Source organism: Lepidochelys olivacea, assembly GCF_965140295.1.
Source record: "Lepidochelys olivacea isolate rLepOli2 genome assembly, chromosome: 14".
Taxonomy (NCBI): domain Eukaryota; kingdom Metazoa; phylum Chordata; order Testudines; family Cheloniidae; genus Lepidochelys; species Lepidochelys olivacea.
Window position 1 is genome coordinate 7967608 of NC_140424.1, and position 15744 is coordinate 7983351.

Sequence of the window (15744 nt, forward strand, 5' to 3'; positions counted from 1 at the left end):
TCTGCACTGCCAATCAGTAGACACAGGAGATGCTGAAACAGTGTGCTCTGCCCATGGCGGGGTGGGAAAAGGGCAGGAGAGTAGGGCAGAGATTTAGGGCTTGTCTACGCTTAAAACACTACAGCAGCACAGTTGAGCCACTATAGTGCTTCAGTGTAGACACTATCTATGCTGATGGCAAGGAGTCTTCCATTGGTATAGGTAATCCACTTCCCTGAGAGGTGGTACCTAGGTTGATGGAAAGCGCTGCCACATGGGGATTTGGGCATCCTAACTATGCTGCTCAGGGGTGTGGATTTTTCACACCCTTAAGTGATGTAGTTATGCTGATCTAATCTTCTAGTGTAGACCAGGCCTTACTCAAACTGCTGGAATGGATCAGATAAAGGCCTACAGCAGTGGTTCCCAAAGTAGGTCACTGCTTGTTCAGGGAAAGCCCCTGGCGGGCCGGGCATGTTTGTTTACCTGCCGCATCCGCAGGTTCAGCCAATCGCAGCTCCCAGTGGCCGTGATTCGCTGCTCCAGGCCAAAGGGGGCTGTGGGAAGCAGCGGCCAGCACGTCCCTCAGCCCACGCCGCTTCCCGCAGCTCCCATTGGCCGAGAACGGTGAACCACGGCCAGTGGGAGCTGCAATCAGCCGAACCTGTGGACGTGGCAGGTAAACAAACCGGCCCGGCCCGCCAGGGGCTTTCCCTGAACAAGTGGCGCCCCTAGTTTGGAAACCACTGGCCTACAGTTTTTCTGTCTTCTAATTTATTATTGGTCTTGATTTCCCCTGAATGTCTTCATCCTCACCTGGAAGGTCCAGGACTGTGAAATTCAGATATTCACTTGGCATCCTCATTTGTAAACACTCTAGCATAGATTTTATTTTAAACAAACTTTTTTACAGCAGTCATAAATTATACCTGCCATCTCTACAACACCTCACTGTCTCCTAACACTGATCCCTGGCTCCTTGTTTCTTTATATTAACCTTGGTAGGGGTAACAGTCTTCCTTGTGGTCTTCACTTTTTGCTTATGCACAGATTGGCCTTCTAAAATCTTTATAATCTTACCCTCTTATTTTATAAAATGTTCTTTTGCTTACTTTATAGCCAGTCTTGGTATATTCACACACTGATCCTTTTTATCACTTGAAAATAATTTCTAGATAGCACACAGTACCCTCTGACACATGAACGTTTTTCCTTAAACACTTTCCATTTCCCCACTGTGCCTTTTCCCTTCTAATGCCCTTATTCTAGCTGAGATAAAAAAAAAATAAAGAAAAACAGAATGCCTTCAAAGATAAAATAGTAACCTTGATTTTACAAACCTTGCCAGCAGTTTATCTCAGATTCTATGAACACAGAAGAATCAGCTATCCTTATGGGGAAAAGCTACAATATGAAATACTGTATTTTCAAGATCCAAAGATAACTTCTTACTAGTATAAATACATTTTGATCATTTGTGATTCAGAGCTGAAATACTAAAATCACAACTTTTTCCATTAAAAAGACAGAGACGGTACTTTTGGTTAAAAGATAAATGTCTGATAGTATCAGTATTTGTTTCATATCGCACTAGCCTGACTGTCAAAAGCACACATGTGATGGGAATATCATAAATGAAGTACATCAGTCATCTTTACTTGGTAAAGGGGGAAAACAGACACTTTTGTGAAATGTCAATGAAAATTAGCTACGTACATGTGAATGAAATTTCCTGTTATGCCCCTCAGCTGCTAGCTACTATGTCACCCAGAAAAAGCAGAGCCAGAGAGAGAGAATATACCAGTCTAATTTCAGCTGCTACGATTTACAGGGGATAAAATACCACTTGGCTTCTCTGACATCGCCTTCTCCTTTTTGGAAGCCCAATTTTTTAAAAGCATCAGAGACTGTTGAGCCTGAACCAAAAGACCACTCAAGTAATAGGGGTCTTTCCACTGAGTTTAAATAGGTTGAGTCTTAGAGAGGGAAAAGACCTATTTAGCAGTACTTTGTCCAGTTTCATTCCAAATGTTGCAAAGTGATGTGGAATGCCTACCACTTTTCCCTGAGAACTATTCCACCCTCTAAAGACTTCACCATTAAGACATTTTGTATAGGTTTTACTGAAATGGTGGCTACTATTTTCAAACCTTGGCAGTGGAAAGGTGGATTTAATAATGAGCATTTGAAACTGGGAGATAGATCACAACACTGGCTCTAAACTACTTGACAACATCCCACGGTGTAAGTTTGGTATGTCTTGAACTCCAGTACATAAATACAGCTGCCCTCAGTCTCTTCGGAAGCGCTTACAACAAATCTTGAAGAGACTCAATAATGTTCAATTACTCTCAGTAGAGTGATTTACAATGATTCATGCAGGGATATACCATTTTTGGAGAGTTTCACATTTTTTGATAAACAATTAGGAAGTGATCAAAGCTCTATGAACCTGGGACTGCAGAACCATAGAGGATTACTGAAGTTTCCTTTTATAATATCTTCAAATTTGGGCTTAATAACTTCATGTGATACTGAGACTCCCTGGCAAAGGATCCCCTGTTCTTTGCAAACAACTGTCACCTCAGGCCTGACAAACTCACTACATCAAACACATGTCCTACAGGATATTTATCTATAAAAAGTAACATGGAACGTAAGTACAAATCTCATAACTTGTCAAGATTCACAATCATTGTGAGATGTATGTATAGCTAATGTTTAAGGAATAATGTATTTATACTGAAAGTATGCTTTATGGACTTGGAGTGAAAGTTAGTCACCATGGGGGTGATGTGTCTCGATGATGACCCATTAAGGCAGGAGGGAGTTATTACCCCACCCACGTTAGCCGGTGATGTAATAATGCAAGGCGCAATTGTCTAGCCTTGCTCCATCCCAAGGGCAAGTCTACACTGGCAACGCTTAACATGGCTTGTGTAGTCATGGCTCTAAAAAACCCACCTCCATGAGGGGCATAGCTACCAGCACTGGGAGCGCGGCTCCCAGTGCTGGTGCACTGTCTATACTGGCTCTTTACAGTGCTGAAACTTGCTGTGCTCAGAAGGGTATTTTTTCACACCCCTGAGCGAGAAAGTTGCAGTGCTGTAAAGTGCCAATGTAGACAAGCCCCAAGACTTTCAATGGAAAGCCATATGACAACTGCAAACAATTGAAATCACTTTGAAGTAAAAAAGGAACATTACAACAGACAGATAAGCCTGCCTATGAATAAAGACAAAAGCCTATTGCAGTATAAGACAGGCTGGGGAAAGGCCCTCTGTATCCTTTCACTGAAGAGACATCTTGGGGAGCAGAAATGTTGAATCCTGGCTCCTGTGAAGCCAGCCAGCTCAGCAACTCACTGAGCTTTGGGAGGACAACCTACTTTCTGAGCTAGGAAAGGTCACTATTAATAAGTGTAGACCCAAGTTCGTGTTATATGATATTGTTTTCTATCGTAACCATTTATTTCCACCACACTCTCTTGCTTTAAGTGGAATCTTTATTCCGGTGGTCTCCAACCTTTTTACGCACAAGATCACTTTTTGAATTTAAGTGCAACCCAGGATCTACCCTGCCCCTTCCCCGAGGGTACAGGAGGGGGCTCTGGGCTGGGAGAGTGTTGGGGTGCAGGAGGGGGTGAGGGCTCTTGGAGGGAGTTTGGGTGCAGGAGGGGGCTCCAGGCTGGGGCAGAATGTTGTGATGCAGGAGGGGGTATGCGTGCTGGCTCCGGAGGGGACTCAGGGCTGGGGATTGGAGTGTGGGCTCCTGCCGGGTGGCACTTACCTCGGTCGGTGGCACTCCCAGAAGCGTCCCCGCAGCTCCCACTGGCCACAGTTCCCTGTTCCTGAACAAAGGGAATTGTGGGGGTGGTGCTTGCAGGCAGGAGCAGCGCACGGAGACCCCGACCCCCTCCAGGGGCTGCAGAGGTGTGTTGGCCGCTTCCGGGAGTGGCAAGGAGCCTGTCTTAGCCCTGCTGCTCCGCCGGACTTTTAGCGACAGGAGATCGTGATCAACTGTCAGAGGCTCCAGGATCGAACAGTTGATTGTGATCTGCTGGTTGGTGACCATTGTTCTATTCTATCTTAAATAAACTTTACTTTGTTTTGTTTAAAGTGATCACAAGTTCTATGTGTTATACTGTAGCAGTGATTTAAAGTAAAACTGGTAAACTGGGACACATTGCCTTTTGGGGGCAGACAGAGGATCTGAATTTCTGTGAGCAACCAGTGTCAAGGGCTGGATATCACAGAGGAATGGATGCACCTCTTTTTAAACTGTGAGACAAAGACAGGGCTGGCAAATTGCAGAGGAAAGTGCTTGAGTGGCTGACAGGCTGATGGGTGTGAGGGCTTTAACACCCAGTTACCAGAATCAAGACTCCCCCACTGGAGGCAGGGGATAGCTAGGTGAATCACGGCCCTGGATACCCCAAGAACTGTCACACTGCACTCAAAAACATTTTTGGATAAAGTGCCTAGACAATGCAATGAATAGCACTTTATAAATACAGATCTAGGAAATAGTCCGGATTAGCCAGATTAGATAGATAACACAGAAGAAATAGAAAGCTACAACATGGAGGAATTAAAACCACCACCTGTCTTTAGTTTGTTTTATAATGCAAAGTTGCATCAATTAAAGAGAATAGCAACAGCTTTTTCTAACATTAAAAACCCACACCGCATACAAAGGCTCTTAGTCATATTTATGGTTATTTTAGTCCCAGATCAACAAAGCATTTCAGAACATGCTTAACTTTAAATAAGTGAGTAACCTCTTTGACTTCAACAGAACTACTCACATGCTTAAAGTTAAGCACATGCTTAAGTCTTTTGCTGAATTGAGGCATTTAACAGATTAAAACTGCAGATATAGCCAAGTGTGCAGGACAAGATATTTTGAAAAAGACATCAGGCTACATGTGCACTGCAATCCTTTGTAAGAGGATAGCATGTGCCTAACATATTGGTGGATTGCGTTTGTGGTGTATCTGGTTGCGTGAAACTGCAACACATGACACAAAGTCATCCAAAACTCTTTCAAATACTTTGCACTTAAAGCTTGTAAATGTGAAATTGACTTTTTCAAAATACCTTTTATTCTGCAAACTCTGTGATCTCTAGTTTTAATCTGTTAAAATAAATGTGACTAAGAACCTTCAGTTAAAGACATCTAATAATTAGTGTATGCTCCTAGGATTACATATTTCAGAAGATTAGTTTTAATTTAAATTTCTGCAGACCTGTATTGTCAAACGCTTATATGGCATATAAATTAACCACAGCACCATTTAACAAGGTCATTTATACTTTCTGATTTACCAATCTGTATCCAAACGTAAAAATTAACTTTAAAACACAACTTCATCAGTATATGTACTGTCCACTCTGTTTAACTCCTCATCATCACAAATAATGAACATATGGCTTTAAGTTTGTATATTTATATAAAGAAACAGAAAACCAAGTATTAAATACTATGTTAGTGGAGGCTCATCTTCTCTAATTTGAGAACAATCAGCTTTTCCAGCTGCAACATTGTGGACTTGAAGTAAAATCAATAAACTGTCAAAGCCTAGTGATTAGCAGAGCAGCTCAGATGTTTCTTATAGTTTCTCAGTTGATGAAAGCTCAAACACTAACTAGATATTTTCTTTTACAATTTAGAACAACTCTATTTTAGGTTTTATGCACAGAAAAACAGCGGTCAAGCTGAATGAGTGAACTAAACTAGCTTTCGAATGACTGTTAGTATTCAGATCTCCCTGTGAAACTTGACCTTGCAGCAGGAATCTGTGTTAAAAATACATCTAGCATTTTGTTTTCTTTATAGAACTCTGCCCTGGCCTTTATCTGAAGGAGCCCGATTACAAGCTTTAGAGGAAAGATTTGTTCTTTAAACATTTTTTCCTGCATTTGGCAAAGAGTAATCCCTTCCCCTCTCTCAACACCATGTTTTCAAAGGACTAAAATTAATTTGTACTAGTTAAATATTGCTTTGCTTGTACATAAGCAACCAGTGTTGTCAGCACAGCTCTGTAAGGACTATTTATTAGTTTATTGCTACTGCAGAGCCATCAAAGGAAAGAAAACATTGCTCTTGTGCCCCACAAAAATAATTAATAATTGTGTTGAATCTTGGCAACAAAAGAGTAGATTTCATACAGACAGGTGTGGTCTAATGGAATGGGAAGCCAGCCAGTCAGGAATTTCTGACTCTAATCATGACTTTCTGCCCTGGCCTACACTACAAAATGACTTCGGTATAACTACATCGCTCAAGGGTGTGAATAATCCACACCCAGGAACGACACAGTTATACCAACCTAAGTGCTGGTGTAGAGAGCACTGTGTTGGTGGGAGAGCTTCTCCCGCCAACACAGCTACCACCTCTCATACAAGTAGATTAACTAAGCCGAGGGGAGAAGCTCTCTCCCGTGCAGCATTTTAAGTGTAGACCTGACGTTACTATGATTCTATTTGTGGCTCTGAGCACGACATTTAACTTATTTGAATCTGCAAAAAGGGGTACAATACAGTAGAATTCACTTTTAGTGCTTTATTCAGCTACATGGAATAAGGAATCTATTGTGCTCTCATTGAAGAGCAAGGAAAAACTCCCAGTGGTATAAGCTAAGTCGGATGAGGGCTCAAATCTTAATTTCCAAAAGCCTGTAACTCCCTGCCAGCAAAGCAAAGGGCTGAGTGCAGAGCCTGAACTACCAGTGTGTGTATGAGGGGAGGAAAGTGGCTGCAAAACTGTCCTTTTTCACAGGCATTCAAGACATGAATTTTTAATCTACAACATGCTTGCAATTCACTATTATTAGACACATATCATATGTATGTGGAGATATATATTAAAATCCCCATACCTCTTCTAAGCTGTGGAGCGAAGAAGCAGATACTGCTCGAGATGTGAGCGGATGAAATGGCTCCTGACCAACTGCATGCTGATGATTCTGTATTTGTATAAAAGGGTTCTGTTGTGATCTATGTGGCAACGGAGGTATACCATAATGAAAGCCCTGCCCCATTAGGTGATTCTGCTGTAGGTTAGCATAGGTCCATGATCCATCAGGTTGCAGGTACTTCAAAGGAGGTGGGGTTATGTGTTCAGATGGCAGTGAGAACGGGGGATTGTATATTTGGGGCAAATGCTGCTGAAATGCTGGGTTGTTGGCTATTTCAATGTCTCTGTTGTTTTCAGTGAAGTTGGGAAAGTGGCCGCTGTGGTTTGAGTTGCATGAAGGAGAAGGGAGCGCTGGTGGGCTTCTGGGCTGAACTTGTCTGTATTGCAACAGTCTGGACTGGGGAGGTGGCATTTCAGCTAGGTCCCTGCTTTCACTTTGATCGCGGTGTGACAGTTCTCTGAGCAAGTCCTGGAACCTGTATTCACAGAATAAATGTTATTAAGATGGAGAAATGCAAAAAGTGCATTGCTAAAACTGGATTGACATACAAAACTCAGTGACCAATATCCTTCTGAAGGCTTGAAAATTTCTGGCCTTTCTATTCCAACGAGAAGGGCCTATTAATAATAATGTAACGTATCTAGGCCTATTGCTGACATTGAACATCATAACAACAACAACAACTGGCACCTACGCATGGTATTATAGTGAAGGTGGGCTATGTTCTGTTTTTAAATACAGTACTTTGAGAATTCAAACAACAAATACCTTGAATATGTTGCCTCTGTTTCATCTTCTGTATTACTCGCAAGTTTCCAGTTTGCCCTAACTGGCTGTTGGTGCAATCCAATTGGTTGCTGGGGAAGATGTTGTAGGTGAGGATGGTGATGGTGTGGATATGGAATATTGCCCTGACTGAGATAGGCATTATGCTCATTCCATTGCTGTAACCTTGCTTGCTGCTGCTGCCTTAATGTTTCCAAAGCTACATTTCCATGCATACGATCTGTAAAACATTTACAAAAAATATAAAAATTTACCCAGCCTCCCTTTTTCAAAGCATTTGGTGCCAGAAAGGAGGATTCTACCATGTGTTATATTACATGTAAAAACAGTAGTGATAAGAAGGTACACAATGAAATCGCCAAATTTGCCAGCACCAAAAATGTGTTTATTAATAAAGTACCTGCTGTATACCAACCACTCCAAAAGTATCACAGAGCATAACCTGGTTATTTAAATCTCCCAGAAGGGCTATGTATATATGAAACTCATAATGAAACACTATTAAAATACACGCTAAGGAGAAAATTATTCCTGATCACTTTACTTACTGAAACTAGCCCAACAATAACCAATTCACAATTTTGAAGTCATACAGCCATATCCCTGACAAGTAAATACTTTCTTCATTTTCACTTTAGGGTAGCTACATTTGCACTCTCATCAGTGGAGAAGAGCAGTGGTACCTACCTAATGTCTCCCCTATGGGCATTCCTGCAGGATTCTCTTCAATGAAGTTGTTCAAGTGAGATGGCAGCATTGGGTTGTGCTGTGCAATAGGTCTCAGAGGGTTATTGACTTCTTGCAACATGGGTGGGGGATGATGTTCTGAAATCACAGCATCTACTGCAGGAGAATGTGGTCGGTGGGGAATTGGGTTATTAAAAAAAGACTGGCTGGGGCCCATCTGGTAAGCGGGGGAAAGTTGTGAAGGTTGTGGAGGCTGCTGATTTACATGATTATGCTGCTGGACTATCTGGCTCTGCTGGGGTGGTATTTGGTTTTGCTGTTCAGGCAAATGATTTTGTTGCTGACTTAAAAGATTTTGCTGCTGTTGCACAGGGTATGGCTGCCTGGGGATCTGGGACAGGTGCTGGTAGTGGCGACTGGGGACTGCATACTGTGTATGGGGAGGGGTGAGATGTAGATTCAGCTGCCTAGGGTTGAGATTATCTTTGCGATGAAATTTAGAATTAGGATAACCAACGCTGGAACGTGACTCTGGGCTTCTATTTTGGGAATTTCCTTCTACGTCAACCTAGAACAAAGGATAGAAAACATTTCAAAGTTACTTAAAAAAACAAAATCCCTGTAAGCTATGACTGTATTACACTAAACAAATTAATCTAACACTGACTCAGGCATACAAAACCTCAGGAATGTGGGAAGAATAAGGAAGAGAAAGAAGGTACTGAACAGCTTAAGACATATTCTTCTCTTTACTTATCAAACTGAAGGAATATTCTGCCAACGGTTCTGGCTGGCTTCATCTTATTTAAGCTCCTTTACTCTACTTGTGGTATTTTATTAATCTGAAATTTCTCCCCATTAGAGAGAAAACTAATTCCTTCATGGCTATTTCACTAGGTGCAAACTAAGAAGTGCACTCCATATTTGCTTCTTATTCTTCTATATTTAAACACTACACTCAGACATTTCCATCATCGAATTTCTTTCTGTAGCTACTGTTATTGCAGAGATGAATTACCAGCTGCTTCCTTATGATCATATCTAATTTAGCTAATTATAGGCAACTGTCAAACGCTGAGCCTTTTGCTTTTATTTGTAGGATACAGACACCAAATATTTAATGGAAAAAGTCATTATTTGCCGGTTTTCGACATTTCACTTCAGAACACTCCATTATATGACTCACACCTTTATTTCTAAAACTGAAATTGTAGTCTACATTAAACTATCCTCTTACTCTCCCAGAAAATTACTGAAGATTTCTGAATCTTCACTCCTAACAGAACTATTTACATTTATAGGAGTTTTATATCAAAAGGTACAATAATTTCTAAACATTTAAAAATCAATAATACTCAGTGCTATTCCTATGTGTAGACTTAAAATTTACAAATCAGTACATTTAAAAAAAGTTATTTATGCTAGTCATCAGTGAAATACAAATTGTAAACAATGGGATTAATATTGTGTGGAAGGACAAGTAGCATGAGAAAGCACTTCAAAAAAAATCAGATTCAAATCTTTTACATTTTCTCTTGCCCTTGGGTGACGAGAAGAGGGACCTATCGTCACTCAACAACAACTAGTGCCGATCAACACTGATGGGTTCTGAATCCCATTCATTGCCCCGGGATAGAAATGTGGTGACTGATGGGGAGGGGGCCTGTTGAGCAGGAGGGGAAGAAATATAGAATCCTTAGAGTGAGATACATAGTACCAAAAAGGGAAGGAAAATTATGGGGGGAAAACAACTCAAAACACACCTGTTTGGATTCCACAGGTTTTTTCTCAGGTGTCCGAATTTTATTAATTTCGGGTCCAGCACTGTTTTCGGTTTTACCTAAAAATATTTATGATATTTATGCATTAGTTTCTAGGTATGTAAAGAATGAAGGAATATTTTCAACATGTTTGTTTATTTTCCTTAGACATGGGCAGACTTAGAACTATAAGTACAGCATTTATGTCAGGGGGCAGAAACTTAACACAACGTTTCCTCCTAAATATGGCCTTCCCCTTACACTGTATGTTTTAAGTTTTGTATTTGAATCATTACAAAGTACCTCTTCCAGTTCAATGGCTGGGCTACTGGAGCTATTGCAGGAGAAAGTAATCACTGGTTTGTGCAAGAGAAAGAGAAATGGACCTAACACGGGAACTTTTATCCGAACCACTCCCCTCCCTGAACTTTGGTAGCTCAGGTTTCAGAGTGGCAGCCATGTTAGTCTGTATCAGCAAAAAGAACGAGTACTTGTGGCACCTTAGAGACTAACAAATTCATTTGGGCACACAGCTTATGCCCAAATAAATTTGTTAGTCTCTAAGGTGCCACAAGTACTCCTTGTTCTTTTTGGTAGCGCAGTAACCTTTGATCCAAACAAACACGGACTATTCTGTTTGTAAAGGCAAAAACACCTTACTTAGCACCTCTCTGGTTTTAACTTTTAAGCAACTAACTAAAACTCATCCATCACTGGAGTTCTGTGAGATGCCAGGGAAGTGATGTTAAAGATATCAGAACCCTATTGATAAAAAATCTGAACCCCAAGTTAAACTTAACCTTTTTAGGTTCAGTTAAGATAAACATCAATTTTTCAGTGAAGGCTGCCATAATACTCTTACATTGGCCTATTGATCCTAAACTTTGCAACATATGAGGAGGTGCAATAATATTAGAAATCTTGCAACTGATTAGGTAAGTATATTTTCCAGATATGGCTTATGTATTTGGACAAATAGAAATATAATAGACACTTATTGTACTAGACATTATGATCCAAAAAATTTCTTAAACATGTAGTTTACACACAAGAACACAATATTCTTTTTCAGCTGAGGGTTATCTTTGAAACGTAACTCCTTGAAGTGGACAGATCAGAAATGGAGTACTTCTGGCACCTTAGAGACTAACCAATTTGAGCATAAGCTTTCGTGAGCTACAGCTCACTTCATCGGACACATATCAAAGTACATGGTAAGGAAACCACAAATCTCAACAACCAAAAGAATTAATGCATCTCTGAAAGCATTTTTTTTTATTTATTTTTTTAGTAAAACTGCTTCCCCTTCTAATTACTATAAAGTAACAGTTGCATGAAGGCAGGCTCAATCAATCTAAAGCATATTTTTCATGTATGCACTTACACTTTACACAAAAGTGAGGAGATATGTAAAGTGTATATTCAGTTTTAAAAGATACTGGTTTAAAACAGCATTTATATGAGCAAATCAAGAAAACTTTTAGGATCTCATGAGAAAAGAACACTTACAAGATGGGACAGGAAATATGTCATAGGCATTTACATACAATAACATTTGTGTTCCTGAAACAGTCATTTCAATTCTCCCAACAATGTACACTTCACTGAACTGCTGATGTTTGAGTTTTGCTATTATAGCTTCTCTTCCATCTCCAGTAGAGTACTAATGACATAATTCTTTTTTCTGTGGCACATTGTTCTTCTGTGGCAGGATTCTTGTTCTGTGAAACAATCTTTAAGACATGCTGGACATGGTAATGGTAATAGTCTGATCAGTGACCTTTAGTCTTGAAAAATGTAGCATTATGTATTGTTTCAAATGCAAACGGTACTTTTTGTTGGTTGTTTGATTCCCTTTTGTCATTAAATAGATTCAGTTAATCACAAAAAATCTCAGCTCTCTTTGGTAACTCAGAGAAATCTAGGTTCAGAATAGCTACACAAGAACATACTAGAGAAAGGCAAAGTAAACCCAGTGGATAATAAAACTATGTTAGCTACCAATTCAAGGAACCGCCTAGCAAAAAGATAATCAGTGAGAAAAATAATAGCTCCATATACTCGCTAATAAAAGGAGCTCTGGAAATAATTAAAAAAAAAGAAATTAAAGCACAAATACCTACAAAACCTTAGCTTCAAAAGATTAGACAAATATTTCTTTCTTGCTCCTAATTCTTAATGCCAGGAAGAAAAGAGTATTATGAGTATTTCCAGTATTACGTAGGTATGAAAAATCCAAGTCCAGTATAAGTGTCTTCTAGTAGAAGTCAGGACCCTGCAAACCTTAGCAGGGCAACTTTCTAGTTGGCTATTATTGTCATAATTAGACAGTATCCACTCAAAAATGAGATAACTCACTCGAGCCACATGCCTCGCTCCTCCATATGCTGATACAGGGACACATTCTGTCGGAATTACTTCATATGTAGAGAGGAGTTAACCAAGGGCAGAATGTGGCCTTCTCATGCAACTTACCTTACAATCTTACTTCCCAGCACATATATCAAGGGCACCTCCAAACTTAACAGAAAGAGGGTTTGGTTCACACTGGTCAGCAGAAAAGAAACTACTAATTTCTCTGACTCTTGCTGCCACAGAATGAGGGGCTAAATCAGCAATCCTTCTAAGTGCTAAGAGACTTCAACACCTATTTCAATTAATAGAAAGGGAATGTGCTCAGCACTTGCACAATCAACCCCTAATGATCAGATTTTTGGGTGATCAACAGAAGAAAAGGAGTTTATTTTAGTGCATTTCACAAGGTTGATTTGTCCTCTGAGAACCCTTTTCACTAGTTAGCTTACTGAAATTCAAGTTATTGAACTGCCATGGCCAAAATCAGTTTCTCAGGATTTTCCTCTTCTCTGAAACCTAGAATACTGTGGGAGAATAACACCAAGGATGGCATGTTGGATTTCTCTCTGTATTATCCCTGTTTTAATGAGCTTCAGTGAAACCCCCTTCATGTGATTATTTCAGTGAACTATTTAGAGTCCAATTATCTATGCAATTCTTTGAAAAGGAATAATAATGTCTTCTGGTGTGCTACTGTGACAACTTACATGTTTCGTATACTGATACTACAGAAAGTGTCTCAGCTTTCTACCTCAGCCTTCAAGTTTTCAAATATTTAATGAGGAAGGATTTTGCAATACATAGCTCGAATGAAAGAATCCATCCTAATAGCACAAATGAATTCAGAGCATCTTTTAATTGTAATACAAGCCTTCAGCACTAAGGTGCAATTCTGCTCTGAAACTGGATTTTAAGCAAATAGAATCACAGAATTCCCTTTTCATTGTCTCTCAGTGATGCCTCGTCAGATTTTCACAGTGTGGGCCAAATCCTCCTTCTCTTATTTGTTTGTGCAGTCTCAGAGAAGGCAATGGACCTACTCATTTGAGCAAGGGGAGCAAGATTCATACCTCTGTAGATTAATTTTTTTTCCCCCTAACTGCCTATCCTGCAACTGTACCTGAGATCTGAAGTCAAGCTGCCTTCACTCTGCCTCGGTAAAGATTCCACAATACAAATTTACTTCGCAATTCTATTGGTAACATGAATGACAAAACACTCCAGCTAACCCTCCCATTGCTGTAGAGGGATAAAAGAGTAAACTATTTTTTGTCACTATAGCAAACAAATATGACTCAGAATATCCATCAGGAGAAGATCTCTTGAGTATGAAGGTGGCATTTTTACGCAGTCATTTTTCTGATCATAATCACAGTTCAAGGAGAAATTTAAGCGGTAGCCAAATCTCAAATAGGACCACAATGGCATTTGACTTTATTCCAGATTCACTCTTCAATTCCTAGCATGGAGACTATTTCATTCTAAGCCCTAAATCATTTCAGGTTTTGCAATGTATTTTCCTACATATTAGAATATAAATGGTTTTCCATCTATATTAGAAAAAAATCATAAATGGCATATCAATAACCAGGATCCCTGGGTTTTCAGGATACTCCAGTAGGGTTATGTCCAATGCTAAAATCATACTCAAGGAAATGAATCCTCCACTACGACCAGCCTACAGTACGGTCTACAACCTTGCACAGCCTCCCATTACAGACACACAATTCATAGCACAATAAAGCCTACGATAGAGATAGAATTTCCAAACACCAGCTATTTTCCTGGCTAGGCAACATCACGAATAATCATTTCTGCTTAATATATTTGCTAATGTTTTACAAATTATTCTAACTTTGTGTCTATTTCTTCATATCCACATCCCAAAACACACCAACTCCGTGGGGAATCTCAGGAAAGAGAACAGGTTCTGAGTGGGGCGTGGGAAATGAACTACCCTGTCAGCCCCCTGAAGAACAGGATTGGTGTTCACAAGTTGGGGATAGCATGGAGAACCCTGCCATGTGAGCACCATTTCTGTGTGTAAACAGAGGAACAAGTTTCCATTGCTGTCAAATTCAGCATCTGTCAGGAACATTCAAATTCACCTTAAAAATGACGGGTTTCTCACAATATTTTGTCTGAACTGCAGATATGGTCACCAAACAAGAAGTCGCCTGTGGGGGGATTTGAAGAAACATACAACTCACCATTTCGATTTTGTTCATGTTGCTCCTTTTCTTGATGTTGAAGTTGCTGCTGCCCTATACTAACTGGTGAATGATGTCCCAGGCCATAAGGTATAGGAGACCCGCGCCCATGCGCCTGTAACAAGTTCATATTATACGCCATAGCTGCTTGGTGTGTAATGATTCGAGGGTCAACTGCAAACCTACCCTGATACCCTGTCCACGGTACCTATGTAATATATAAAAAAAAAAAAAATAGTTGCAATAAATGAATGTACATTTAAGGAAAGGCACAGTGTCAATTACAATTACTATGGCAACATCAGGAAGCACTTCTCCATATTAGTGGTGATGATGAGCTGATAAAGTACATGTGAGTGACAGGAAATATGAGCAACAAGTTCAGGTAAAGAGCAAAAATTCAGGCATAGTAGCAACGGTCACAGAGAAGAAGATTTTTGAAGAAGAGTGAGATAAACAATGAAGGCTACATTGGGGGGAGGAGGGAGATCATGGAAGTGCATCTGACAGGAGATAAGACTTGAAAAGCCACTGAAACAAGAAGGCAGGGATCTTCCCTTCTCCCAACAGCAATAAAAGCAGATGAAACTTATTAAATAAAGAAGGTGGGTCAATGCATCATTACTGCAGATATTCAAGAACAGGTTACATATATTAGTGGAAAGATGGACAGAGTAGCCTATGAACTAAATACCATGACCAGGCAGGTCACGCTCTCCACTAAATGCCCCAGTAGTCAGTGGGGCTCTGGTGGGCTCAGCAAGCAGTCCACTCACACGTTACAAGCTGAAGAACTGGGACCTAAAAATCTATGTTATGGGACATATTTTAAAAGGTGACATGCGCGGGGGGGGGGGGGGGGGGGAGCGTCAAGAAGGGTCACACGCCCCTTCCGAAATGCCTAGTGGGGGCACATTCAGCAGGAAACCGCTGTGGTGAAAGGAGCAGAATGGGGGGCTGCCGGGTGGCCCCATGCCGTCAGGTCCTCCAGCCCCACCCCCAGCCCTTCCACACAGCTGCTTCTCCTAGGGTCTGTACAGCCCCGCTG

General features: G+C 40.5%; 1 protein-coding gene across 4 annotated transcripts in view; it reads right to left on the reverse strand.

The window, feature by feature from the left end:
* Positions 1-15744, reverse strand: part of HELZ (helicase with zinc finger) — a 150878-nt gene that overhangs the window by 15579 nt on the left and 119555 nt on the right. For all 4 annotated transcript variants that reach the window (XM_084646537.1, XM_084646536.1, XM_084646535.1 and 1 more), the window contains 5 exons: positions 14697-14904; positions 10135-10211; positions 8372-8939; positions 7667-7904; positions 6860-7373 (listed from right to left, as the gene is read on the reverse strand). In XM_084646537.1, coding sequence (XP_084502663.1) covers positions 6860-7373; positions 7667-7904; positions 8372-8939; positions 10135-10211; positions 14697-14904 — 1605 coding nt within the window. The remainder of the gene's footprint in view (positions 1-6859; positions 7374-7666; positions 7905-8371; positions 8940-10134; positions 10212-14696; positions 14905-15744) is intronic.